Here is a 26,797-nt window from a genome sequence, read left to right as displayed (position 1 = left end):
GCCGGAGTTAGAAGAGTGGGCTTGCTCACGTCACCTCGGGGCTACTGCTGACTGCAGACCGGATGCTGGAGCATGTCCCAGGGACAGTCTGAGCGGCACTGAGCACAGTGGGAGGGGGTGGAGGGGCATCGGCCTCCTTCCTTTCAGGACTTGCTGGTGAAGTGAAGCTCGGGCCCAGGCCACTGGCTACCATAGACAGGGACAGCCCTGGCCCAGCACCACCAGATGGCAGAAAGGGCCAGGGGACCGCAGTCACGGCGGTGGGCCTCTCCCCACACGCTGTTCATCAGGTAGGGCTGGGCGAGCCCCGCCATCCTCTCCTTGTGCAGAATCCCTTGGTCCACACCGTCAGCCAGCCAACCTGAATGAGCTAGTGTCCTAGGGCTGCTATGGGTCACAACTGAGGGTGGTTTAGCACAGATTTATTCTCATACAGATCAAGGTGTGGGCAGGCTTCCTTCTTGGGAGCTCAGAGGGAGGCCCTGAGGTGGGGGCTGGCAGTCCTTGGAGGTTTTTGGCTTGTGGCAGCATCATTCTTTTTTTTTATCCTCACCCGAGGACATTTTCCATTTTTTTAATCAGATAGAGCAGGAGGGAGAGAGAGAAAGAGAGAGAGAGAAACATCGATGTGAAAGGGACACATTGAGTGACTGCCACCCACACGACCAACCAGGGCTGGGGACAAACTGCAACTGAAGTACAGGCCCCTAGCGGGAACCAAACCCAGGTCTCTCTGGACCGCAGGCCAACGCTCTAACTGCTGAGCCAAACTGGCCAGGGCTGTGGCCGTGTCATTCTAATCTCTGCCTCCATTGTCACATAACACTGTCCCTGTGTCTGTGTCCAGCTACACATGGAAGCAAAGGGAATGAGTGACCTTGAGCCAAGACCTGAAGGAGTTGTCATAAAAAAAAAAAAAAAAGAGGGAAGAGATTTCAGGGAGGAGCACGAGCATGTGCAAAGGCCCTGTGGCAGGAGTCTGCTTGGCAAGTGGAAGGATTGAAGGAAAGTCTGTACAGCCAGACTGAAGAGAGTGAAGGGAATAGGAGATGGGCTGAGAGTCTGCAGATTAGACCACTCTTGTCTTGGAAACTATCGATTGAGTGCCTGTGATGAGCCAGGAGCACCAGACAAGGCCACTGCATGCACAAAGTGGGAAGACCACAGACCAAGAGCATTTCAGTGTGGGAGAGGTGAAGGGCCAAGTGATCTGGAGTCACAAGGGCGGAATGAGGAACTGGGAAGGCAGATTGGGCACAGGCGTTGAAGCAGGGCCAGCTTGGTGCTGACTGGGGACTGGTAAGGCCAGTGTGTACAGAGCGGAGGGAGCAGGGGAGAGGATGTAAGAGGAGGTTGCAGGTGCTGGCAGGCTCGTGGGTACCCTAACCCTGGCTGGGAACCACTGGCTGAGTTTTAACAGGAGAACACACTCAGGTTTGTACTTTGGAAAGACCCCACTGGCCTCCAGTGTAAGCAGGAATTGTGGGGAGGAAGCTGGAGTGGCTGGAGAAGTTGGGGTGCAGTAACAGATGGAATGCCTTCCTCTTCCCAGACGTCCCAGAAGAGCCGTGAAGATGAGCCCAGAGTCTCGTCCTCTCAGAGCTTCCTGGAGGAGGAGGACCCGGGGCCCCAGGCCCAGCAACCTCAGGCTACCAGTTCAGGAGGCAGCGGACCCCTCAGCGACCGTGACCTCTCCCACGGGTCCCTGGTGAAGCTGGAGTACCTGCCCTTCTTCCGCACCTATGGGCGGCTCCTGACTGAGGAGCTGACCCAGCAGCTAGAGGTTTGCAGGGACCGAGGAGGAGACTGGAGTATCAGGGAGGCGCCATTCTTGGAGGACTCAGAACCGCCCAATGGGTTCTTCCCTTACTGCCGCTCGGAGGAGGAGAATTTTCCCAGCCTTTCTTGTGGGGGCTCCCAAGACCCATCCACCAGGAGGGAGTTGTGGGCTGGCTGCTTCTGCAGGACGACAGTCAGCAGTGGGAGCTCTGTGAGTGGGCAAGGCCACGTGGAGAGGCCACAGGGAGCGTCGGAGCAGCCCTAGGTCCCTGGCCTCCTTCAGACCTCTGTCCCAGGGACCCAGACCCCAGCAGACTGGGCTAGTTCCCCACCCCCAGGGGTCTGCCGGGGCTCCTGGAGCAGAGTGTCCTGGGTTAAGAGCACAGGGACTGGAGGCAGACTGTGTCACTTCATAGGACCGTGGCCTGGGGAATATGTTTAAGCCTCGTGAGCCTCAGTTTCCTTATCAAAGGGAGATAATAGTAGTAGCCAGTCATAGAGCCACCATGAGAATTACACACAGTCATGAGACTATTGCACCAGGCGTGGCCTGGTGCTCCCCTGCAGAAACATCCGTGTAGTCCTTATGTCTTGCCAGGCACCCCAGGTCTTCACATGCATCTTTTATTTATCCTAATAACAGTCTGGTGAGATAATTCTGATTATTCCCATTTTATGGATGAGAAAAGTGAGTTTGAGATGCTAAGTGACTTGGCCAAGGGCACAATCACTAGCAAGAGCAAACCGAGACATGACCCAAAGCCCGTGCCGTGTTACTAACAGCCGCCTCCAGCACCAGGAAGTGTGTGTGTGTGTGTGTGTGTGTGTGTGTGTGTGTGTGTGGGATGAGTGGGTTCTAATCCCAGACACACCCGTTCAGCTGGGAGCCCTGGAGGGGTGAGTGATGCCCAGGGTATTTCCCAGTGTGTGGAACAGGCACAGACCCTGCCTCCTGCCACTGTGATACTGCAGGCAGGCTCAGCCCGAGTCTGGACTGAACCTGGAAACCTGGCTAACCATCTTGTCTCCTCTGGTCAGGCTACCTCTGCAGGCCCGGTCCTGGTCTCTGGGTCCTCACCGGCCTGCTGCTCCGTCCTGCCGGCCTCAGTAGGTTACTCCCACGATGGTGCTGGCCAGGGAACCTCTTTCTCCAGTGATGCTGCCTTCAGTGGCCACGCCCTGTGTGCCTCAGGATTCATGCCTTACTACAGAACCCCCGAGGAGGGGCTCCACACTAGCCCTGGGCCTCCTGTCTCTCCCGGGGGCCAGGAGCCCGCAGGGGAGCTGCCCAGGCCTGGTGCAGCCACACTGTGAGGGAGCAGAAACTGGCATCAGCAAGAACCACCTGAGTCCGGCCCCAGCACCTGCTGATCACTGAAGGTGAGAAGGAGGTTCCCAGAGCTCAGTTTGCCCTGAGCTGGGACTGAGCCTTTATTCCTCTGTCTCAGTGCCCACAACCCACAGAGCTGGCAGGAGGAGCCCAACCCCTGGCAGGCTCTCCTGTCCCGCAAGGAGACCCTGTGTGGGCCAGTAAGTGGCTCCCTGCTGGCGTCTGGCTCTGCAGGCCTAGGGTTTGCCTTTCTCCTCAAGAAGCAGAGGGAAGCAGCTCAGCCTGTGCCCCTGTTCAGCTGTACCCCCAGCAAGTGACCCCACCACCCTGGTGGCTCCCACCTGGCTCTCCGAGCTGGAAATCCTGCCCAGGGAGACACGGAGAGAGCAGCCCCCAGGGCTCCGCAGAGGGCATTCCTCCCGGTGCAGCACTCACGCCTTCCCACCGGTTGCTGGTTGCTGGGGCCTGTCCCAAGTCCAGACGGACGGAGCAGGGTCCACAGAGACCAGAGCCGGGTTTTGTAAATAAATCATTTCACTACAAGGGTTGCACTTGGTGCACTAATTTAATGTTTTGGAATAATGCTTGCAGCTTCCACTTACTGGGCATTTACTATGTACCAGGTGCCTTACACAGACCATCTCCATAATCCTAAGGGTAGACCCTGGTGTCACCTCCATTCTACAGATGAAGAAACAGGCTCAGAGAGGTTAGGTAGTGTGCCTGACCTCACACAGTGAGCTGGGATCTGTCCCAGGTCAGTCTGGTCTCGGGCTTGACTGCTTAGGGGCTTCCCCTACACCCCTCTCAGCTGTCTTCACACAGCAGGGGAAGAGCCAGCTGCCCTGCCTGACCCAGCCCACCTCCCTGCCCTCTGCCTTCCCTTCCCGGCTCCCTGCTGGGCGAAGCAGCGGGCCGAGGACAGTAGTGCAGCACAGTCTGCCGAGGCCCTGCCTTCCTGGACTAGGGGATGTGTTTCCTGGTGCCCAGCCCGACCCCCAACTGCAGGCTCACCCCACATAGTGGCAGCCAGCCTTGTGGCTGAAGCCTGAGGGATGAGACAGCGTGTGCTCGTCCGCTCCTGAGACTGAGCATGGGAACGCTGGCTCCACTGGAAACGTTCTGGGCCCAGCCATACGCACGTCTCACACTCACAGCCACCGCGCCTGTGGCGCTAGGTCCGTGTCCCCTCCTCTGACCTGCACACCCCTGATGGCTGGTTCCTGCTTCCTCATCAGGGGACATCTTCACCTATTCCCTTTCCCCGGGGACGGTAACTGAAGAATTTCTTCTTGAAAAATCCACTTTGTAGTATTTCTGAGGCACTTCTATGACTTCCCCATGGGCAGTGACTCAGGTTTGGAGTATGATGAGAGAAATATAGGTGCTCTGGCTGTGCTCTTGGAGGGGACCCGGGACTGGCCTTCTTGTGTTTTACGGGGTGGGATGTTGGAGCTGTCATCCTTGGGCCCTCACTGCCTCAGAGAGGCACACTGGGGTGGGAGGCCTGGATGTATGTTCAAAAATCGGGCCACTCTCTCACTGTGCAGTCTAAACTGGGTCGAGGTGTGGCCCCTCTTCCGTGTGAGTGACACCCAGAGCCCTCAGCCACCTGCAGCAGCTCCCTAAGGAGCCGGAGGCACCTCACTTGCTCTTGAGGATGGAGACGTTTCTCAGGACTGAGGTGTCTCTTGCAGGAGGGGTTTGCAGGGAGAATCTGGAGCAGAGAGCTATGGGGAAGGGATTGGGTTGAGCTGGAGAGTAGTCTGCTCCTGGCCCGCCCAGCTGGCACTGGCCGGGAGCTACTCTGTGCGGACACAGCCAGGATCACACGTCAGAACACTGGCCACACGTGGTAGACGCCAACTTCGTTGTTTGCTGCATGTACTTTACGTGCACTGATGCTGAGTTCAGTGCCGCTTCATTCAGCACCAGCTCACACCCCCTTTATGGGTGAGAGTGTCTAGGCACAGGTTGGTCAAAGGACTAACAAGAAGACGGCGCTGGGAAGCAGTCAAGCTAGGATTTGAACACTGACTCCTCCAGATCCTATGCTCTCAACCACTATGCTTCAATTATGATACACTTCATATGCTTATATTAGCAAGTTAGCTCTCTGTTTCTGTGTAATGAATGAACTTAGTGGCTTAAAGTAACAAACACTTCTTTCTTATTGTTTTGGGAGTTAGGAATCTGGGAGCAGCTTAGCTGGATGGTGGCTTGAGATCTCTCGTGAAGTTGTCGTCAGGGCGTTGGCCAGGGCTGCAGCCATGTGAAGGCTCGCCTGGGGCTGGAGGACCTGCTCTCCCACTCCCGTGGCTGGCAGACCAGTGCTGGTTGTTGGAAGGAGAACTCAGTTCCTCAGTGTGGGCCTCTCCACAGGCTGCTTGAGCGGCTTCACAAGATGGTGACTGGTTTCCCCAGAGCAACTGATCCGAGACCAAGACAGAAGCTGAGCTTCAAAAGTCACACAGATTTGCCCAGCTGGTGTGGCTCAGTGGTTGAACATCAACCCATGCACCAAGAGGTTACAGGTTCAATTCCCAATCAGGGCACATGTCCAGGTTTTGGGCTTGACTCCCAGTAGGGGGCGCCCGGGAGGCAACCGATCAATGTTTCTCTCTCATTGATGTTTCTATCTATCTCTCCCTCTCATTTCCTTGCTCTCTAAAAATCATAAACATTTTAAGAAGTCACACAGATTAGCTGTTGGTCACATAGATTAGCTGCAATTCAATGTGGAAAGATAAAAGGTCTGAGCCAGTGGGAGATCACATCCACAACACAAGGCCAATGTAGAGCAAAAGGCTTTATTGCATGCGCCTGGGTGCATGTGAGCTGAGCCGGGTTCAGCCTCAAATAACAGTTGGGGTGTAGGTTATATATTCTACTTTTAGCTTCCGGCAGTTCCTGCTGACGGACGTACTCTGCCAGGCCCACTGTTCACGTTGCAGTTGGACTGGTCTGTTATCTTGTCCGGCATCTGCTGGGTGATTCATTGCCTTGTGGATAATCCAGATAATTCTTATTCATACTCAACAGAAGGCTGAGCAAAGGTCATGCAAGCAACACAATTTTTCAGTTTCCATCTTTTGTGAGCTTTTACCTTTGCCCTTTAAAACGTTACTAACCCTTTTAAAAGAGACCTCACATAAGTGGTGAGAAGCATTGGGAACCATCTTGGGGACTGGCTACAGCAATGCTCTAAGATATAGCACCAAATTTTGGTGATTCACAGAGAGAGCTCATTCACCAGGGCAGGCCCTGGAGTTGGGATGGGGAGTCAGGGAGAGGCAGCAACAACACAATTTCTGGGAGGGCTGTTTCCCAGCACCCAGCATTATGCCTGGTCCATAGTAGGTATTCAGGCATTAACTGTTGGATGAATGCATGAGACATCAATAACGGCAGAAAAGGGGGCACATTCCAGTTCTCTGGAACCTAAAATTTGGGAAAGAGTGGGGGAAGGAGGCTGGGAGGACAGTGAGGCCGCCTTGGTCACTGTGGAGGGCCTGGACAGAAGGGACGAGGCCAGCACGCTGGAGGGAGAAGGTGGCGCTCCCTCAGCTGAGTCCCTGTTGCAGAGAGGCTGCTGAATGAAGTGACAGGCAGGAGCAGAGCTGGAGCCCAGCTGTGGGGCCAGGAGCCCTGGCTGCAGCAGAGCCATGCCAGGCTGGGGCAGTGAGCGACTTCCCTCTGTCCCCACCCCAAGTGGATCCGTCCCTCCCTCAAGGCTGGCTCTCCTGAGCCGCCTCCCCGGGCACTGCTTTTGTCACTTAGGAAATCTCTGTCTGTAAGAAAATCGAATCCATATGGTTTGGGAATTCTGTTCTTTTAAATATTTTACTTTGTACCATCTTCAAAAGTGAGGTGTCTTTGAAGTCCTTTAAATTCTCCCGTCTCTTTAGGGGAAGAGGATGTTCGCTCTCTGCATGTTCACACTGACCTGGGTCAGAGAGCAGTGGTGTGCAAGGGCAGGCCGAGGGTTTCGTCAGACCCTACGTTTTCTCTCGAGGTTCGGGTCTTAAGTCTTCCCTTTCTTTCTTTCTTTTTTTGAAGTTAATTTAGTTTTGTTACAAATGTTTCTCCTTTTTTTCCCCAGACACCCTCCCCCCAACTCTGCCTCCCCCCCCCCCCCGCCCCCAGCATTGTTGTCTGTGTCCATTGGTTATGTTTACATGCATATAAGTTCTTTGGTATATCTCATCCATCCCCCCCACCCCCTACCCCTCCTCTGAGGTCTGTCAGTCTGAACTGTATTCCTTTCTATGTGTCTGGGTCTATTTTGTTCATCAGCTTATTTTGTTCATTATATTTCACAAATAAATGAGATTATGTGGTATTTGTCTTTCTCTGATTGACTTATTTCACTTAGCATAATGCTCTCCAGGTCCCTCCACCTCTCAAAGGATAAGCGATCTCTCTTTCTTACAGCTGCATAGTATTCCATTGTGTACATGTACCACAGCTTTTTTATCCACTGATCTGTTGATGGGTACTTGGGCTGTTTGCAGATCTTAGTAATTGTAAATAGCGCTGCTATGAACATAGGGGTACATATATTTTTCTGATTGGTCTTTCAGGCTTCTTAGGATATGTTGCTAGAAGCAGGATCACTGGGTCAAATGGCAGTTCAATTTTTAATTTTTTGAGGTAACACCATATTGTTTTCCATAGTGCCTGCACCAGTCTGCATTCCTACCAGCAGTGTACTAGAGTCCCCTTTTCTCCACACCCTCGCCAACACTTGTTTGATGATTTGTTGATGGCAGCCATTCTGGCAGGTGTGAGGTGATACCTCATAGATATTTTAATGTGCATCTCTCTGATGATTAGTGACATTGAGCATTTCTTTATATGTCTCTTGGCCATTTGTATGTCCTGTTTGGAGAGGTGTCTATTTAGGTCCTCTGCCAATTTTTTAATTGGGTTCTTTGTCTTCCTTATGTTGAGTTGTATGAGCACTCTGTATATTTTGGAAATTTAGCCCCTTATCTGATGTATCGTTTGGCAATTATGCTCTCCCATACAGTGGGTTCTCTTTCCATGTTAATGGTTGGTTTTGTTTTTGTATTTTTTTTTTTTTTTGCTGTGCAGAAGCTTTTTAGTTTGATGTAGTACCATGTATTAATTTTCTCCTTTGTTTCTCTTGCCTTATGCATTGTATCAGTGAAAATTCTGCTGCATGTGATATCTGAAATTTTGTTGCCAACATTTTCTTCTAGGATTTTTATGGGTTCACGAGTCACATTTAAGTCTTTTATCCATTTTGAGTTTATTCTTCTGTATGGTGTAAGTTGGTGGTCTGGTTTCATTTTTCTGCATGTAGCTGTCCAATTTTTCCAACACCATTTATTAAAGAGGCTGTCTTTACTCCATTGTATGCTCTTGCCACCTTTGTCAAATATTAATTGAGCATAATGTCTTGGGTCAATTTCTGAGTTCTCTATTCTGTTCCATTGATCTATATGCCTGTTCTTGTGCCAGTACCAGGGGTTTGATTACAGTGGCTTTGTAGTATAACCTGAAATCTGGTAATGTGATCCATCCTACTTTGTTCTTCTTTTTCAAGATTGCTGTGGCTATTCAGGGGTCTTTTTTGATTCCATATAAACTTCTACATTGAATTTATAGATTGCTTTAAGTAGTTATGGACATTTTAATGAGGTTGATTCTTCCAATCCATGAACAAGGTATGTGCTTCCACTTTTTAATATCTTGCTCTATTTCTTTTTTCAATGTCCTGTAGTTTTCTGAGAATAGGCTCTTTATTTCTTTGGTTAAGTTTATTCCTAGGCATCTTAATTTTTTTGCCACAGTGGTAAATGGGATTTTTTTTAGTTTCTCTTTCTGTGAGTTCATCACTGGTGTATAAGAATGCTATCAATTTCTCAATGTTAATTTTGTATCCTGCTACTTTGCCAAATTAATTTATTAGCTCTAGATTTCTGATGGAGTATTTTGGGTTTTCTACAAACAGTATCATGTTATCTGCGAATAATGACAGTTTCACTTCCTCCTCTCGAATTTTTTTTTTCATGTCTAATTGCTGTGGCTAAGACTTCCAGTATTATGTTAAATCACAGTGGCAAAAGTGGGCATCCCTGTTTTGTTCCTGTTCTTATTCCCTTTCTTTTTATAGATGGAGAAACTGAGGCCCAGAAGGAACACTGTATCCAAAGACCCACAACAAGTGGAAAGACCTGGTCTGTCCCTTGAAACAGAATGTACTGATAGTTGTAGTTACCCTATGTCCCAGTCCCATCCCCCTCCCTCACCCACAGGGCATTCACAGGCTGCTGAGTGTGGGTGTGCTAGGGTGAGGGTGCACTGCCAGTCTTCAGGCAGGTGTGGGGAGGGAGAGCACAGACCTTCTGAGAGGCTGACCAGCATAGGCACCAGCTCTCCCTGAGGTCCCAGCAGAGAGCAAAGGCTGGTTTGCAAGGAGCCTGAGCCTGTCTCAGTGTGGTCCAGGACAGTGTGTCCAGGTGAGATGTAGCTGACCCTGAGATGGCTCCCATGTCCATGTCCATCCACAAGGAGCAGCAGGAGGACAGAGGACCACTGATAACCAGCACATACCACCCCACACGGAGTCACATCATACCCTCCCCACGCACTCCAAGGTCCTCTGCCTTCAGCATCCTCTCCCACAGCAGTGGATCCTGGTCAAGTGAAGCTCCTGGCGCTCCCTTGCTTTCTCATGCCTGGCGTACCTCAGTCTGTCCCCTCTGTCCACCCTGTCCCCCACCCCCACCACAGGTCAAAATCTGGTTGAAATGCCACCTCCTTCCCCAGGCTGCCCTCCAGACTTTCTCTCTACTATCCCTTCTGGCCTCTATTCTTCTAAGGCCAGGAAGGTGTGAGGTTTCCTAGTCTCCACACAGAGCCCTGCAGCTGATGTTTGATGAGCACATGATGGAGGAGACCTGCCATAAGACGGAGTTGGGGCAGACGTTCCAATCACAGTGCCCCTCTCACTATCAGCATTGCAAGCTCTCTGCATCCCAGGCTGCTTGGCACACAGCAGGCACTTAGCAGAGGCTTCTAGAAGTGACCTCAACAGCTGCAATGGCTCCCTCCATCCCCATCCACAACCCTCTTTTACAGAAACCCCTCAATTCCAGATCTCCCCAGCCAGGTTTCCTAGTCCCCTGACTCACATGTCTGCACTTGTCCTCAGCACCAGCCCACTTATGTCCATCAGCTGAGAAGCAAAGGCTGAGGAGGGCCAGGCTTCCTTGTTCTCAGAAGTGCCAGAGCCAGCTTGGCCTACAGGAACTGGTCAGAAAGAGAGGGCAGAAGTCATCCCAGGGTACTCCTGACTGTTGAGGCATCTGTCCCAGGAGACCCAAGAATAGGAGTATAGTTGGCAAATGTTAATACTGTCTCACCGATGGTGGAGAAACTGAGGCAAAGAAGTTAAGACATTTATACAGAGGGGTGGGGTTGGGGCAAGGACCTTTGGGAAACTCACTTCTACTTTCTGAGTCTTGGCCGGGAGGCAGCACCTTGGTTAAGAGCTGGGCCCTGGAGTTAAACAGCAGGTGTAAATCTGTAATTCTCCACTTCCTGGCTATGTGGCTTTGGAGATAGTGCTTAACCTCCCTGAGCCTCATTCTTCTCATCTGTAAAATGGGGAACTGTCTCACAGAATTCAGTGAGACGGTGTAGATAGAACATGTGGCATTGGGTGAGCTTGGCGCCCTGAGGTGGAAAAGAGCCTGGTACAAGGCCCCGATGAATCCAGGCAGGTGAAAAGATTGGGGGTGTTATCTCTCTACTGGGTTGCTGTCCCTCTAAATACACAGCTCCCAAGAAGCCTTAGATGGGTTCTCACCAAGCCTCTCGGGGGTCCACTCTGGCACCCTCAGACTCCTCTTAAGCCTCTGGGTCAGCACCTCTTTCACAGCTCAAGTGTATACTGGGTCTGATTCTGCCAGCCCCAGCTGGGAAATTGGGCCAGAAACCTCTCCCCCTAGGGCAGCCAAGCTGGTCTTTTCCTCCTGAGAGCCCCAAGTGCTGTGCAGCACTGCCCTCTGCTGGTAGATCTTGACAAGACACCCATAGCTGGCATCTCCAGGGCCTGGAATTTCAGACACTGGTCGGGCTAATTTTTAAGTTGATAATTTTGTATGGCCTGCAAATGATGTTATAAATATTCAAATGGACCATGGCAGAAAAAAGGTTCCTCACCCCTGGTAGACCTTGGAGAACTGGCGGACTTTCCACCTGTAGACTTCTTCCAACAGTGAACGCACAAAAGGGCCACTCTTTGGAGACCTTTCATTTCTCATAACTGTCCCAGCTCATATCCAGCATGGCAGGGCAGAGTCTGGGCATTGGTGATGATGATGGCTCTTCCCTCCCCCTTCCCCATCACCTCCTCAGCAGGCCTCTCAGCTCTTTTAGGAGCAAGCCTCAGTGGTCACATTTTATCTTGCTTTGGATGAAGAAAGCTTGGCAGCTACCACTGCACGATGGCCTGGAAGATGTGACATGGATATGCCAGAGGGAGAACAGGCCCAGCAGAGGCCTCTTCCTCCAGATCATGCCCCTCATCATCCTCTATAATTCTGGGCGCCAAGATGGGTGCCGCTGGAGACTAGCAGGACACTGGAGGACATTACGTCATCTTCCTTCTCAGAGGGAGTCCAGGGAACTCTCACTGGGCCCAAAGCACCTTCCCATAGTCAGGCCATGCCCTCCAGTGAGCATGGACCTCCAGCTGGGGCCTGGCTGGGTGCAGTGCCTATCTTCAGAGAGAGAGTTTGAGGGACAGAGGACCACCCCTCTTCTAGGATGGCCCAGAGTGAGCAATGTAGGCTGAGCCTGGGCCTGGAGGGAGCCGGGCCCCTGGAGAACTATACCTGAGAGTTAGACATGACCCTGGGCCCAGGGCCCTGAGTGGCACATGCTGGGATGGCAATAAGCAGCAGTGCCCAAGATTGGGACCGGGAAGAGAGCCCACTGCCGACTGGGATCCACACCATCAGCACAGGCCTGGGGAAATGTGAGCATCCCAGCAAGCTCCATTCTGGAGGGGGAGCCGGACAGGAAAGTGGGGAGGATGAGAGGTGTGTGGGGAGAGGTCAGGACAAGAGCAAGTTCGAGGTTGTCCCTAGAATTCTTCCCCCACCTTACAGCTGCTGGCCTGATGCTTCCTGACTGATAGGATCTCACTTAACCTCACTGAACCTTGGTCTCCTCATCTCTATTTTACAAGTAAACACAGTTGGGGTTCTACCAGAGAAACAGAAACATTAGGAGACACAGACACACCTCATTTTATTGCACTTCACAGGTTTTGCATTTTTTATAAACTGAAGACAACCCTTTCCATCAGCAAAAAGATTATGACTCACTTTATTGCTGTGGCCTGGAATCAGACCTGCAATATCTGAAAAGTATGTGTGTGTATATATGTATTATGGGGACTGGCTGGGCAAGTCACTATATTCCACAGGGTGAATTTCTCCTTCCTCAGGGAAATCTCCATTTTGCTCTTAAGGCCTTTCAACTGATTGGATGAAGCCCACCCAGGTTATCATGGATAAGCTCCCTTACTTAAAGTCAACTGGTTGTAGATGTAAACCACATCTACAAACACCTTCACAGCAACAACTAGATCACCAAGGACTGAAACCCAGCCAAGTTGACACATAAAACTAATCATCAGTGGAGTGATCCTGGTACAGATCCTGGTACAGATGCAGTGAGGAGGGATTGGGACAGAGTGTAAAGCCTTCAGCACAGCCTGGCCAGTGTGGCTCAGTGGACTGAGCAGCATCCCATGGACTGAGAGGTCCCAGTCCAATTCCTGGTCAGGGCACATGCCAGGGTTGCAGGCTCGATCCCCAGTAGGGGGCGTGCAGGAGGCAGCAGCCGATCCATGTTTGTCTCTCACATCAATGTTTCTATCTCTCTCTCTCTCAAAAAATCATAAAAGCATTAAAAAAAAGGCTTCAGTACAGACTTTGGCTTGAAGACATCCTCAGGGCAAGGCAGCTCCAGCATCGATTTGGTTTTCTGAAGCATGCAGGTAGAGAGGCAGGGTTTGGGGAGTGGTAGGAAGTCTTTCAGACAAGGTGGCAGAACAGGATTTGGGCTTGCTTGTCTGCAGGGGGTAGGGGCTGGCCCAGAGAGCCCTGGTGGTTGTTGGTGGTGATGGGGAGGGCACACGTGGTTTCTGGGACCTGCAAGGCAGGCACTTTCAAACCTCACGCCTAGGCAGCTATCAAAGGAAATTTCCAGCCTAGCCTCACTCCTCCTGAAGGCCTGGCCAGGGACAAGCTGAGAGTGTTCAGGGCTCTGGGAATTCCCACCTGGCCAGTGTGCTCTCAGCAGGGGGCTGTGTGTGCAGCAGGGGCTGCTGCAGGATGCCCAGCTCTAGGTGTGGTCTCCCCTGGACTCTCCACCATGACAGCCGACAGCCAGGTCTTTGGGAAGAAGTGCAAAGCTGTTCTTACACAGCTAAGCCTACAACTCAGGTGTGATAACTTTCATCTTTTGATTTGGGCCAGTTTTCTAGAAGATTCAAATCTATGTTACACACACACATTATATACACTAAATATACAGGCATTTTCCTCACCTAGGAATGGGGATCATGATAGCACCCACCTCAAGGGTTCTGTGAGGAGCAAGCCCAGGTACAGTGAGTGGAGCAGGATTTAAATGCTCAGGAACTGCTGGACATTATTAATCGCCAATATTTATTTAGAGCTGACTTGGATCCTACCCTGGACTGGTGCTTTCCACATGTTACTTCAGTTTTTCATGAATAGGTAGGGTTCTGAAACCTGGGGGCTAAGGGAAGATGTGGGGAGCAGCCAGGGGTAGAGTCCCTAACCTCTAAAATGCGACAGAAAATTGCGTGTCCTGTATATTTTATAGCGGAAAGGCCTGTGGCTTTCAACCAGCTCAGAGAAGCGAGAACTTCTGGTTTAGTTGGACATTTAGTTAGAATTACTTCAGCGTTGTTTTAGCTTAAAAGAGATGCCTCTTCCAGACCTTTCATAAAGCGTCCTTCTTTCCTCCCTCTTGTATTGAAATTTACAAAAATGTCCCTGAAATCATGTCCAATGTTGGACGCGATGAGAACAATTACAGGACCTGGCGGGCACTGTAGCCTCAAGGCGCCGAGGTTCTGCTGTTGGCAAGAGAGAGGTCGACAGGAGAAGGTCGGACTCAGGGAGTCTCCCCAGGATCTCCTAGCCTTCTAGCCGGGGTGTGGGTGCCGCCTGCCTGCTGCGCCTTTAAGGTCCGCTGGGGGCGTGCTGTCAGCGCCGCGGGGGACTGGCGACTGGAGCCGGCTGGGCGTGGGACCTGCGTGCGCTCCGAGGCCCGGGTGTCCTCCTTCGAAAGCCCCTCCCGCGGGCCACGCCCCGCACACGCCGAATGGGCACCGACCTGGCCCCGGGCGGGCGCAGAGCCACAGCCCGGGCCATGGGCAGCTTCCAGCTGGAAGACTTTGCGGCGGGCTGGATCGGAGGTGAGCCCACCTTGGATGGGAGGGACCCTCAGAGGTGGGTGTACTTTCAGGAGATCCGCCCGGTCCGAGAAACCGAGGGAGAGGCGAGCCGGGCTCCGCGTGGGCCGAATTTATACTCCGGGCTGGGTCCAGGGTACTGTGCCCGGCGTCCCGCACGCGCCGTGCGCGCGCCACCCGCTGCGAGGAGAGCCCGCGGCCCCACACCTGGGCTCTTGCGTTGCCTGCCTGCTCCCCGCGGAAACTCCAGGAGCCTCACAGAGGTTCACCTGGGCTCCCGATCTGCCTCCTAGTCAGGATTCCTGGAGCTCGGTCCGGTAATGATTAAGCCGCTGGTCAAAGCCGACAGCCAATGGAGCGTTCGGGCGCTTACACACCCTTCGGTGACCGGGTGTGTACCTGGATTTGGGGACATGGCTCTCTGAACTTGTGGGTAAGGGTGGCGCTTGACCACTGGCTCCAGGCGCGGGATGGGGAGCCAACCTCTTGATCAAGCTGGTCCTAGGGGATGTTCTGGCCGGAGGGAGTGGATGTTGGGCACCTTTCACGTCTTCAGCCGCTGTCAACTGTCAGGACCCTCCTGGCACTGCGGTCCCTTCTGACAGCTCCAGGAACCTCTCTGCTAGGCCTGAGATGGGTTTGCTTGCTCAGGAGGTGCATGCATTTCCTTCTCCATTCTTCTCTCCCCAACAGGTCTATCTCTCTCTTCTCAGATATAAGTGGGGGTGTGGGGGAAGGTTTGAGGGACTTTACTTATTGTAAAATACTATCTTTCTTTTGGCCCCATGTAAGAATATCATCAGCAAAAGGATACTGGCAAATGTAGCCCCTCCCCAAAGACAAGATAAAATACTGAGGTGCTGAGGCAGAGATATGGCATGTTTGTGCCCACAAGAGTTCTAGGTATGGAGGAGACCAGGAGATTTGTGGGAAAAGGAAAAAAAAGAAAGAGAGAGCAACAGGTCCCTCCCCTCTGGCACTCCCCTCCCACCTAGCAGGAGTCTAGTCTGTCTCCCACAGATGGCTCCTGCTTCTCACTGTCCTGAGCAGAGGTGGATCCTCTCATAGTGGGCAATTCTGTTGACATGGACTCTCTTGGATTGGGCTGAGACCTGCCTCTCCTCATTTTCTCATCCAGGGGGCTGCACCTAGAGGCCCACCATGTATATCCAGGCCCTCTTTGGACAACCCCAGCCGTCCCAAGGGAAAGCTTTCCCTCCGCTGTTTCCTTAAGCAGACCAACTTCAGAAGGGCTGTCAGTGGCTTGGTTTAAGAAACCCCTGGAGGTTAAGGCTACCAGAGGAGCTCAAAGTCTCGGATGACACAGGACCCTCCCTATGCACACAACAAGTAGTGGGCTGTCCTTTATTCTGAAAATGTGTGTACTTTGTTGATGTTAACATGTCTTTTTCTCTCTTCTATAAAATAGTGATGAGTGTAGTAACAGTGAATACTTAGTATGTACCAGGTGCTAAGTGCTTTGTGTATACTTTAAAAACAACTTTATTAAGGTTATTTTACATATCATAAAATTCATCCATTTTGCCCTGGTCGGTGTGGTTCAGTGGTTAGAGGGTCAGCCCGAGTACCTAAGGGTCACAGGTTAGATTTCTGGTTAAGAGCCATACTGGTGGGGGTGCGTGCCGGAGGCAACCAATCAATGTATCTCTCACACATGGATTTCTCTCTCTCTCTCTCTCTCTCTCTCACCCCCTCCCTTCCACTCTTTCTAAAAATCAATGGAAAAAAATATCCCCAGGTGAGGATTAACAAACAAATGAGAAAATTCATCCATTTCAAGTGTACAGTTTACTGATTTTTTTAGTAACTTTACCAAGTGTGAAACCATTACCATAAATTAGTTTTGGAACATTCTCATCCCTCAGTAATATCCTTATGCCCATTTACAGTTAAATCCCAAACTGTCCTTTGCCCTCTGGATAACTACTAATCTACTTTCTGGTTCTATAAATTAGCATTTTCTGGACATTTTATATAAGTGGGACCATAAACTATGTGGTCTCTTGTGCCTGTTTATGTATATTTCTTTATAATCCCAGTGTGGTAGCTACTATTATTACATCCCCATTTTACAGATGAGGAAATGGATATGCAGAGAAATCCAGTGACTTGCCCAAGGCCATGCATGTAGCATGAGCACTGGGATTCCAACCTACGCAGTCTGTACCAGAGCCATTTTAACCCTTGTACTGACTACAGTTGTTTTCTTTCTTAATGACCTTGCATGATAAAATCTCACCATACATCCTTCACATTTTGTTTGAAATTTTACTGGTCTGTGAAGCCCCAAGGTCTGATAGTCTGATTTCTTATATTGCATTACCTGCTTTCAGATGGGCAGGCTCAATGAGCAGGGAGATACTGGCCCAAGGCTGGATCTGGGGCGTGGCCTGGGCTCAATGAAGCCAGTAGTGAAGGATGCACTGTGGGGAAGTAGCCAGAGCCTGAGGACTTGGAAGGGTTCCTGCGGAGTGAATACTACAGCTCCCTGCTGCCCATCAGTTTTCTGCCTCTGCCTAGTTTTGTAGGAAGGAGAGGCTGAGAGGGGTCTGGAGGTTCTAGATCAAGAGCTGGTTTCTCTTCCCCTGTAAATATCTAATATTTCAGGACCCCTTACTTGCCTTACCTGGTGAGCAGAGACACTTGCTAGCAGAGACACTTTCTTCTTCATCATTGTGATGGAGAATTTTTCTTAGAAAAAAGGCTCTTGTTTCAATCACACTGTCACTGACTTCTCCAATAAGGTCTTAATCTGTGTGGTCTCAGGGTGGCCTTCTTCCCTCCAGAATGGCCCAGGTCTAGTGAATGTGTGTAGATAGGCATTTTTCTGTGAACAGACCCAGAGTATCCATCACCTTTTCAAAGAGGACTTCTTTAAAAAAAAAAAAAATCAATAGCAACGCATCTCTTTTTGAATGTCCTATAAGTACCAGGCTCTCTGCTGGTACTTCACAATCATTATTTCACTTTACTCTTACAATGGAACCGTGAAGTAGGTGCTAATATTATTCCCATGTACACATGCTCCAGTTAAGTAACTTGCAGGTAACTGAAAAGTTTCTGGGTTTTCTCTTCACATCCTTCCCCCTTTTTTTGACATGAAATTTACATGACATAAAATGAACCATTTTATCCTCACCTGAGGACATTTTTTCCATTTTTTGTTCAGATAGAGTGGGAGGGAGAGAGAGAGAGAGAGAAACATTGACGTGAAAGGGACACATTGAGTGGCTGCCACCCACACGACCCAACCAGGGCCGGGGACAACCTGCAGCTGAGGTACGTGCCCTTAGCGGGAACCAAACCTGGGTCTCTCAGGACCACAGGCCAACGCTCTAACCGCTGAGCCAAACCGGCCAGGGCATAAAATGAACCATTTTAAAGTGTGCAATTCAGTGGCATTTAGTACATTCACAGTGTCGTGTAACCATCACCTCTGTCTAGTTCCAAAACATTTTCCTTGTGCCCAAAGAAGCCCCTGGAGCCATGCTGTGTTTCCCCAAACCCTGGCAATTGCTAATCTGCTTTCCGTCTCTATGGATTTACCTGTTCTGGATAATTCATATAAATGGAATTATACAGTATGTGACTTTTGTTGTCTGGCCTCTTTCATTTACATGCTGTTTTCAAACATTCATCCACACTGTAGCCTGTATCAGCACATCATTCCTAGTTATGTCTAATAATATCCCATTGTAAGAATAGACCACATTTTGTTTATCTATTCATCCAGTGAAAGACAATCCCAGTGATAGGCCATTGTGGATAATGCTGCTATGAGCATGTGTGTACATGTACTTGTTTGAGTGCCTGTTTTGATTTCTTTTGGCTATTTACCTAGGAATGGAATTGCTGCGTCACATGGTAATTCAATGCTTAACTTTTTGAGGAAACTACCAAACTGTTTTCCACAGGGGCTATGTTATTTTATATTTCCACCAGCAATGTATGAGGGTTCCAATTTCTTCATATCCTCTTTTTTGGTTTAAATTATAACTATCCTAGTAGGTGTGAAGGGGAATCGCACTGTGTTTTTGATTTGCATTTCCCTAATGACTAGTGATGTTGAGCATCTTTTCATGTACTTGTCGGTCTTTTACAGTATCTTCTTTGAAGAAATGTCTCTTCAAGTTGTTGCCCATTTTTTAGGTGTAAGAGTTCTTTATATATTCTGGATACTAGGTTCTTAGCAACCCCCCCCCATAGGTTCACTTCACTTTCTTCATAGTATCCTTTGATACACAAAAGTTTTAAATTTTTATAATGTTCAATTTATCTATTTTTTCTTGTGCTCTTGCTGTCATATCTAAGAATCTATTGAAAATCTAAGGTCATGAAGATTTTCCCCTGTGTTTTAGTATATGGTTTTTATAGTTTCGGGGTTTTCATCTAGGTCTTTGTTCTATTGTGAGTTTAGGGGTGTGTGTGCTTGTTTCTTAAGGCAGAACCCAGGTGTTACTTCCTTTCTCTGCCTTCCTCCATGCCTCAGTCAGTGCCTAGCACATTGCAGGCCCTCTCTGGTGACTGGGCACTGACTGAAATGTAAGTGCTTGAACCCTCTGTCCTGTCCCAAGAGCCAACACATGCAAGCTAGGACTCCAGGGCTGAATGACCAGGTATTCTTCTTTAATCCACAGGTGCAGCCAGTGTCATTATCGGCTACCCTCTGGACACCGTCAAGGTACAGTAGCCATGTTCGCCATTACCTCTTGGAAAGGGCCTCAGCGAGTCTGCCTGCAGGACTGTGCCTCTGTGTCTGCTCCCGGTCTCCAGCACAGGGCAGGCTCTCTGTGCCAGCCCGCGGCGGTGTGCTGCCAGGAAGCCCGGTTGGAATGGCTCTGCCCCCACTACTTGGCAGTGATTTTGTTTTGGTGAATGCCTCATTTCTGCCTCCAGGTTCTCATGCACGGTGGGGGAGGGGGAGGGCACCGGCGAATGTCCTGTAAGCTCCTGTGAACTAAGGAACCAGGAAAGGCATCAGTGTGATTTAGCATCTGAACCCAAAATCTAAGGCCGGGTTCCAGGTGATTAGAAAATGGCACCGAGCCGGGGCGTACTTGGGAAAGACCCGCATGGCCAGTTTGCTGACACACCAGGTTTCTGACGGCAGCCGCGGATCTGAATCCAGGAAAGGGAGGTCGGCACTCAATCCTCGGAGGCCTTGGGGGTCAGGGGAGGACTCTGGGCCTGGATTGGGAAGAGGAAGCCATTGTAAGTTGAGGAAGCTCACGTGGTGTGGGGAGTCTGGAGCCCACAGGGCCATCTGGCATGGGTCACTCAAGCCTCTAAATCTACAGATATAAAACTGTCTCAGAAAGGGGAGGGCTTGCCTCAGGTCACACAAATCACATAGCAAGTTAAAGCGTCAAGGGGTGAGATCCTACAAAGGAGCGTTCTGTGACTCCACACCCACTCTGCCACCCGTCCCCAGTGGTGAGCAGGACTCAGGGCCGTACCCTGAGAGCGTGGCTACAAATAGTGACATCCAGATCTGAGTGTAAAGCTCTGCGTGGATCACACCCAGGAAGAGCCTTGCAGGCCCTTCTCCCACGACTGCTGCATCTCCTTTCTCCCCATCTCCTCCCTGCCTGGCGGTGGCCCCTCCGAGGTCAGAGCCCAGGCCTGCTCTCCTTTTGATGGGGAGGTCAGCCTACTTGTCTTAAGTAGTTGAAGACAGTTCCTGACTCCTCGTGTCCCTGCCTTTTGCTCACACATCAACAACCACATATTGGCCATTTGAGTGGGCACCTTGGGGAGGACAAGGCATTGGTGGTGGACCAAGCAGGTGCAGTCCCTGCCCTGAGGGCCTTGTAGCCACATCCCTAATGCAGGTGAGCTTTGCGTCTCCCTGGGAAAGTGTCATTCCCTCACCCCCAGCCTGCCAGGGTGGATGGACCTTGTCGGAGCCACTGCTACCCCCTGGCGGGTGGCAAGTCTGGCCGCCCTGGGCCTGGCCACATCGCCTGGAAAGGCTGGAGCTCTCCTCCTTCCCACTCTGTCCTCTGAGCCTCTGGAGGGAACCCTTTCTGTTATGTAAAATCCCATCTCTGCTCAGCCTGAGAACCTCCACTGAGGGTGCAACTTGGTGATGTCAGCCTCCATGGCCAGCCTCTGGGTCCAGCCCAGGGGTGTGGCCTAGGGCCCTTGTTTCTCCCAGAACATCCTCCTCCTTCCTTCCTTCCTTCCTTCTGGCTGACATTTTCTCTGGAGTCCCTGTTTACTGAGAAAGGTCCAGCAAGAGCTTCAGAGTCAGAATAATTGGAGTGCAGTCCTAGCCTCCCCACCTACTCTCTGGGGACCAGGCCACGGCACTTAACCTCCCTGAGCCTTGGTGTTCCTTCTGTAAAATGGGCAAAGAGCACCTCCCTGGTGGAGATCTCTGGGACCCTGAGGATAAACAATGAGTAGGTCATTCTTGTTCTGATGAACTCATATACTGGGATGTGTCTGAGGCCTCAGGGCTGGTCCATGGGAGTCGAGCTAGAAGACCTGCCTGGGCTGCTGATTGGGTCCAAGTTTCCTTCCACTGCCTGCAGCTGCCTTGGCTCAAGTGGGAGAGCCAGGCACTGGCTGCTTGGTGTTGGGGGTCAGCATTGTTACCTGGCTCCTGGCACAGTGGGCGCATTTCGGGGTTATGCTTGATACAGTGTGAGCAGGGTTTCTGATCAGGCCTGACTGCCATTAGACCAGCCAGCAAAGTATGAGAGAATAAATTTGCATTGTTTTAAGCCACTACGTCATTTGTTACAGCAGCAACAGGCAACTAATACAGGGAGTCAGCTTTCTTCGTCTGTAATACAGGGATAGTATCCATGCCGCATACCATTTGTGTGATTCAATGGGATAAGTTCTATAAGATGCCCAGTGTATAGCCAAGTATGCAATTGGTGCACATTAAATGCCAGTTCCTGTTGTAAATGGAGACTCTGGGGTCTTGAGCTGTGCTGCTGGCCTTGGTGGCTGCCTCCCAAGTATTCCTTGTGGCTGGCAGACCTTTGCCCTGTGCCTGTGATCTGTCTGGGTTCGGCTCTTAGGCTGCGTGCCCTCATGCACTGTGTGCGTGTGACTTGACCACTCTACCTTCTCACTGGGAACTTGATTCTGCCTGAGGCTCAACCATTTTGTGGATTTATTACCCATGGCCAGTGAGAGCTGGGGCCAGCAGGAAGTGCAGTCAGCCTCAGGCCAGCCTTAAATGGGGCAGAGAGAGGCCTGCTCCCTCCCCCTGCCCTGACCCACATCCGTGCCCTGGTTGGGGAAGTCCAGCCCAAGGTGGACCTCTGTGGTTCTGCTTAACTGGAGGACATGAAGGCCCAGCTCTCATCTTGCTGGGTCTCCCAGAGCCTCCTTCCTACCACCAGCCCTCTGGCCCTCGGTTATTTCCCCTGTGGCACTTTCATCTGACATTTATATAATTGCTCTTTACTGTCTTTTCCAACCCTACTCACTTCTAGTGCCATGAGTGCAGGGGCTTTGCTTTCTCTACTGCTAAATCCCCTCAGATTGGAGCAGCGACTGCTATCAAGTAGGTGCTCAGTAACACGGTTTGCTGAGTGAGTCAATAAATACATTTCTCTGAGTGTGAAAGTAATATTTATGAACAGTGTGCTACCATTTAGGGATCATACCTATAGGAGTACTACATGTTTCCTCTGGCTGTCTGTCTGGATAAAGCTATTTTTGTGAATGCCTCTCGAACTCAGCCATACTGTCAGCCGTGGTTATCCGCTCAGGGGAGGGGTGGGACGAGAGGCGTGGGCCAAAGGAGACTTGAAATGTTTTTATTAAGAGAATGTATTCCTATATTAGTTTTGTACTTAAAATTATTTTTTAATCATGTAAGCTAAAAATAATAAAGTAACCCCTGATTATTGTAGGAAAGTTGAACAATGAAGAAAAGTTCAATGCAGCAAAACATGAATCATGATTTTCTCCTCAAAGACCTACACTCTTCTGATTTATGTTCTTCCAGGGTCTCCTTCACCTGTCTGCAGGTGGAGCTCAGGCTGTTGGTGTGAAGGGTTAGTCTGCACCCTGGGCCTTCAGGCCTCATGGGCCCTGGGTTCAGCGTGGGGGGCAGGGGCCAGATCGCCCCCTCTGTAGTTCTCACGGCTCCTTCCTACCAGGCACAGCATGTCCGGGTACTAAGGAAGAATGGAGAATTATAGGCCATACATCTTAAAAGAACTGGAGCCCTCTGGGACCAGGGGAAAGGGCACCCTGGCTATTTTCATTGGTTGACTGAGACCCTCTGTGCCCTCATGATGCCCCTGGTCCCCACAGCCAATCTCCATTAGAGGACACCACACCTTCACCATCCAGGCAGCACAGAGGGGCCTCGTGCGAGGGTCCCACTTGGCTCCAGGGACAAGAGGGAAACAGGAGCCAGCCAGCCCTGCCCCAGAGGGGCCACCCACATAAACTGTAAGCACACAGGCACACAGATGACACGATTGCAACTTTTACACTTAGACCAAAAAGATGAGCAGTTGCTGGAGGAAGAGGCTTCCGGGGAAGAACAGAGGTGGAAGGGTCTGGAGGTGGGAAAGAGCTGATGCTCCGGGGAATGTGTGGTGAGGGGCTGGGGGTGAGGGAAACGCAGGGTGGGTGAGAGGCAGGTTTGGGCTCCCACCCGGAGCTGCCTGGGTGCAGGTGAAGAGGGTAGAACATATTCTAAGTTGACAGGAGGCCACTGGACGGCTTCACACAGCAGTGACACAATTCCTCAGACTGTCAAAGATCAGTCTGACTGTCAAGGAGTGAGGGGAAGCAAGAGGCCACAAGGAGACCCGGTCACTCCTGGGAATATTTAGGAGGACAGAGTGACAGACAGAAGATTGGGCAGAGACACGCCACTGGTTAGCTTTTGTACTCAAGTCAGGGATCAGATCTTCCCAAACAGGCATTATTTTTGCTCAACAAACCACCCTTTGTTCTTCCCGGGCCAAGAGGGCCCTGCTGCCGGAGGAAGGGCCGAGTGAGACGTGGAGGGCAGTGCAGGTGGAAGTCAGAGGCCCGGCCTGCCCGGGCCTGACACCTGGACCTCCTTCCTGCCTGGTCACTGTGGGCAGGGCTTGCCTTTCCTTCGCTGGGTCTCCGTGCTGGACGCTCAGCATCCTGGGGGCAGTAGGGACGTGAATCACCGCTCACTGGGCCTCATGCCTACCTCTTTCCACAGACTCGCCTGCAGGCCGGCGTGGGCTATGGGAACACCCTCAGCTGCATCCGCGCAGTGTACAGGAAGGAGAGTGTAAGTGTCTCTGGCCAGGCACAGGAACCATGCTCATCAGGGCCTCGACGCAGCGGGCAAAGTCCACCGGCCCGGGACCGCCCTCCCAGCACCTGTCGGGTGGGAGGCCCGTTTGTTCTGCTGATCACATTTGGCTCAGTGTTCCCCAACCACCTCGCAGCACACCTCAAGTAGTACGGGCTCCCTAAACCTAACCCTGCCCCCTAAGGTGATGACAGTGGAGAAAAAAACTGGTTTTGTGTAACCTCTCTGGAGAAATTCTGAGGAATTTAGAACCACAGTGTGGAAAATTCCTGCAGAAAACAGGGTGACCTGTTAGGTTTTCAAAACTGAGTTAATGGCTGGTACCATCTGCCCACAGGTTCCCTTTATCTGGGTGCAGGCGCTCAGACATCGTATGCCCACTGCTGGCTTGACCCACAGGCTGCTCGGGACACAAGGCTTTTCTTGTAAAGGGAAACCTGCATAATATCTTATAGAACGTGCACCAGGTGCCCTTCTTGAGAATTACTGTGAGCTTGAGGGAAACTGTCGAAGGCCCCTCCCTAGGGAATTTAAAATAAACTCTAACATTTAGGATCACATGGCCTATTGATTAAAAGTCAGGCATTAGCCCCAGGGCAGTCTGAGACTTTTCCTTGAGTCACCGGAAATGTGGCCCCATTGTAGACTGCTGTCCCTGAGGGATGTGCCCTGGAGCTCGGGAGCCTCCGGGCTGCACCTGGAGTTTCTCCCCAGACCAAATGTGTCTGTGTCAAGGTGTCGTCCTATCTCTCCGATCATCTGCTTTGGAATCCAGGCAAGCGCTGCCAACCTGGAACTAGCTGTTCCAGGGTAATGCGCAACTCCTCAGTGCCCGGACAGGCGGCTGCTGATTCTCCCTTGTTGGTGCAGGTTCCCCACACTGTCTGCCAGCCCGTGTCCCAGCTCCAGGGTTTCTGTGGGAACCGTGGATGTTCCTCTGAGACATGGTAGCTCAGGGCTCAGCGATGTCCCAGGTTACCTGAGGAAGAGGCTGAAGCAGGGTGCGTGTGTGTGAACGAGCGAGTGTAAGGTGTCCTATCTCCGGCACACAAGGTACACGCACGTGATTCAGAGTTAACAGGTTTGCGTGTAGCCTGGGCTTGTAGGGCAGCTTCCAGTGCTTTTCAATGTAGGTGCAGGCTCCTGTGTGCTGCCCGACTCCTCCTGGAAGTCAGGGGCCTGTGGAGTTCCCGGTTTCGGCAGAACAGCTGTCGTATTTGCTGAGAATGCAGTCTGGACACAACCCTGACCTCAGCCTCCCCTGTCCTGTGTGCATGCAGAAGCCTCTTTGTGCTGTTTTTCCAGGGCTCCTCCCTCGACCTGTTCTTCCAAGAGACACCCATGCTCAGGGCACCCATCTACATGCTGGCCCAGTTGCCCCTTGGGGAGCCTGTAGGACCCTCTTCTTAGCCCCTCACCACAAGCTCAGCACATTACACTTTATTTATTTATTTATCCTCACCTGAGGATATTTTTCCATTTTTTGTTCAGATAGAATGGGAGGGATAGAATGGGAGGGAGAGAGAGAGAAAGAGAGAGAGAGAGAGAGAAACATCGACGTGAAAGGGACACATCGAATGACTGCCACCCGCACGACCAACCAGGGCCAGGGACAAACTGCAACCGAGGTAAGTGCTCTTATTGGGAACCGAACCCCGGTCTCTCCAGACCGCAGGCCGACACTCCAAACCGTCCAGGGCACATTATACTTTAATTTGTCCATCCAGGTTCACCCCTCCTCTACCCCGCTCCCAGACTGTGAATGCAGGAAAGGCTTTTCTTTCTGATTGTTGTACCCCAGGGTCTGGCATGGGCCAAGTGTCTGGAGAATGCGTTTGTTGGAGTGGCAAATGAGGAGGGTGTGTGCAATGCTTGGCAAGCCCACTACCCACTGGGCTTCACAGGATCCCCCTTGGCCACAGCCCAGGAGTATCCACTCCAGTGGTTTCAGGCCCAAGACACCACCGCTCAGCCAACAAAAGCTGGCTCCTCAGGGCGAGAATGTTCTGCACCCGCCCCCACCCCGGAACATCCTTCCATATCAGCATCCTCTTCTGTTTTCTCTGCTGGCACACCAGCTTGCGGGATGTGGGAGGGAGAGGTCTGTGCCCAGGACAGCCTGAGGAGCATGGCACCTGCCTGCAATTCTCACACCTCCTTCCCCTGGATTTCCCCACAGGTGTTCGGCTTCTTCAAGGGCATGTCCTTCCCCCTGGCCAGCATTGCTGTCTACAACTCGGTGGTGTTTGGGGTCTTCAGTAACACGCAGAGGTTTCTCAGCCAGAACCACAGCAGGGAGCCTGAGGCCAGCCCACCCCACACCCTTTCGAACCTGCTCCTGGCAAGCGTGGTGGCCGGCGTGGTGTCTGTCGGACTGGGCACGCCCGTGGACCTCATCAAGATCCGCCTGCAGATGCAAACACAGCCATTTCGGGAAAGTAAGAGGCCTGGGAGGGGCCTGGTGTCGGGGCACCTGGGACCCCTCCTGATTCTCCAGATTTAGGGTGCGGTTGTTAACATCCTTTTTATTGAGCAGGGCATCGACCTGGCCATATAATAGTCTGTAATTATTTTTACTTTGTCTAGAGTAAAGTACTGGTTAAGTATTTACTACATGGCGGGCACCTGCAGAGAGCTCTGCTTGTATTCTCTTCGTTGTTAGAACAATTCTGTGAGGCAGGTGCTGTTATTCTTTCCATTTACAGAGGAGAAAACTGAGGGTCCCAGAGGTTAAGGTACTTACAGGGACACATGAGTCATCACCGGTGAGTGAGGACCAGCTACATAATTTTCGGCACCCAGTGAAAAATGAAAATGTGGGATCCTTGTTAAAAAATGATTGAGAATTTTAAAAGGGCAGCAGCAGGGCATTAAGCCAGGCGTGGAGGCACAGGCCTCAGAG

The 26,797-nt window shown here is 51.4% G+C and overlaps 2 protein-coding genes across 2 annotated transcripts in view; both read left to right on the top strand.

Annotated features, from left to right (window-relative positions):
* The first annotated feature begins 1,534 nt into the window (after window positions 1-1,534).
* Window positions 1,535-3,157, top strand: LOC118643741. Its single transcript, XM_036282149.1, is given in 3 exon segments — window positions 1,535-1,990; window positions 2,818-3,026; window positions 3,028-3,157. Coding segments are annotated over 3 exon segments (795 nt in total).
* An 11,330-nt stretch (window positions 3,158-14,487) lies between these two features.
* SLC25A48 (solute carrier family 25 member 48) overlaps window positions 14,488-26,797 on the top strand; it is a 51,330-nt gene continuing 39,020 nt past the window's right edge. The window contains exons 1-4 of the mRNA XM_036241480.1: window positions 14,488-14,603; window positions 19,259-19,302; window positions 23,800-23,871; window positions 26,075-26,333. Of these exons, the coding sequence (XP_036097373.1) occupies window positions 14,510-14,603; window positions 19,259-19,302; window positions 23,800-23,871; window positions 26,075-26,333 (469 nt within the window). The 5' untranslated portion in view covers window positions 14,488-14,509. The remainder of the gene's footprint in view (window positions 14,604-19,258; window positions 19,303-23,799; window positions 23,872-26,074; window positions 26,334-26,797) is intronic.

Source organism: Molossus molossus, unplaced genomic scaffold (assembly GCF_014108415.1).
Source record: "Molossus molossus isolate mMolMol1 unplaced genomic scaffold, mMolMol1.p scaffold_m16_p_4, whole genome shotgun sequence".
In the NCBI taxonomy this organism is placed as follows: Eukaryota; Metazoa; Chordata; class Mammalia; order Chiroptera; family Molossidae; genus Molossus; species Molossus molossus.
The sequence above is the reverse complement of the archived record's forward strand: the minus strand, read 5'-3'. Positions and strand labels throughout refer to the sequence as shown.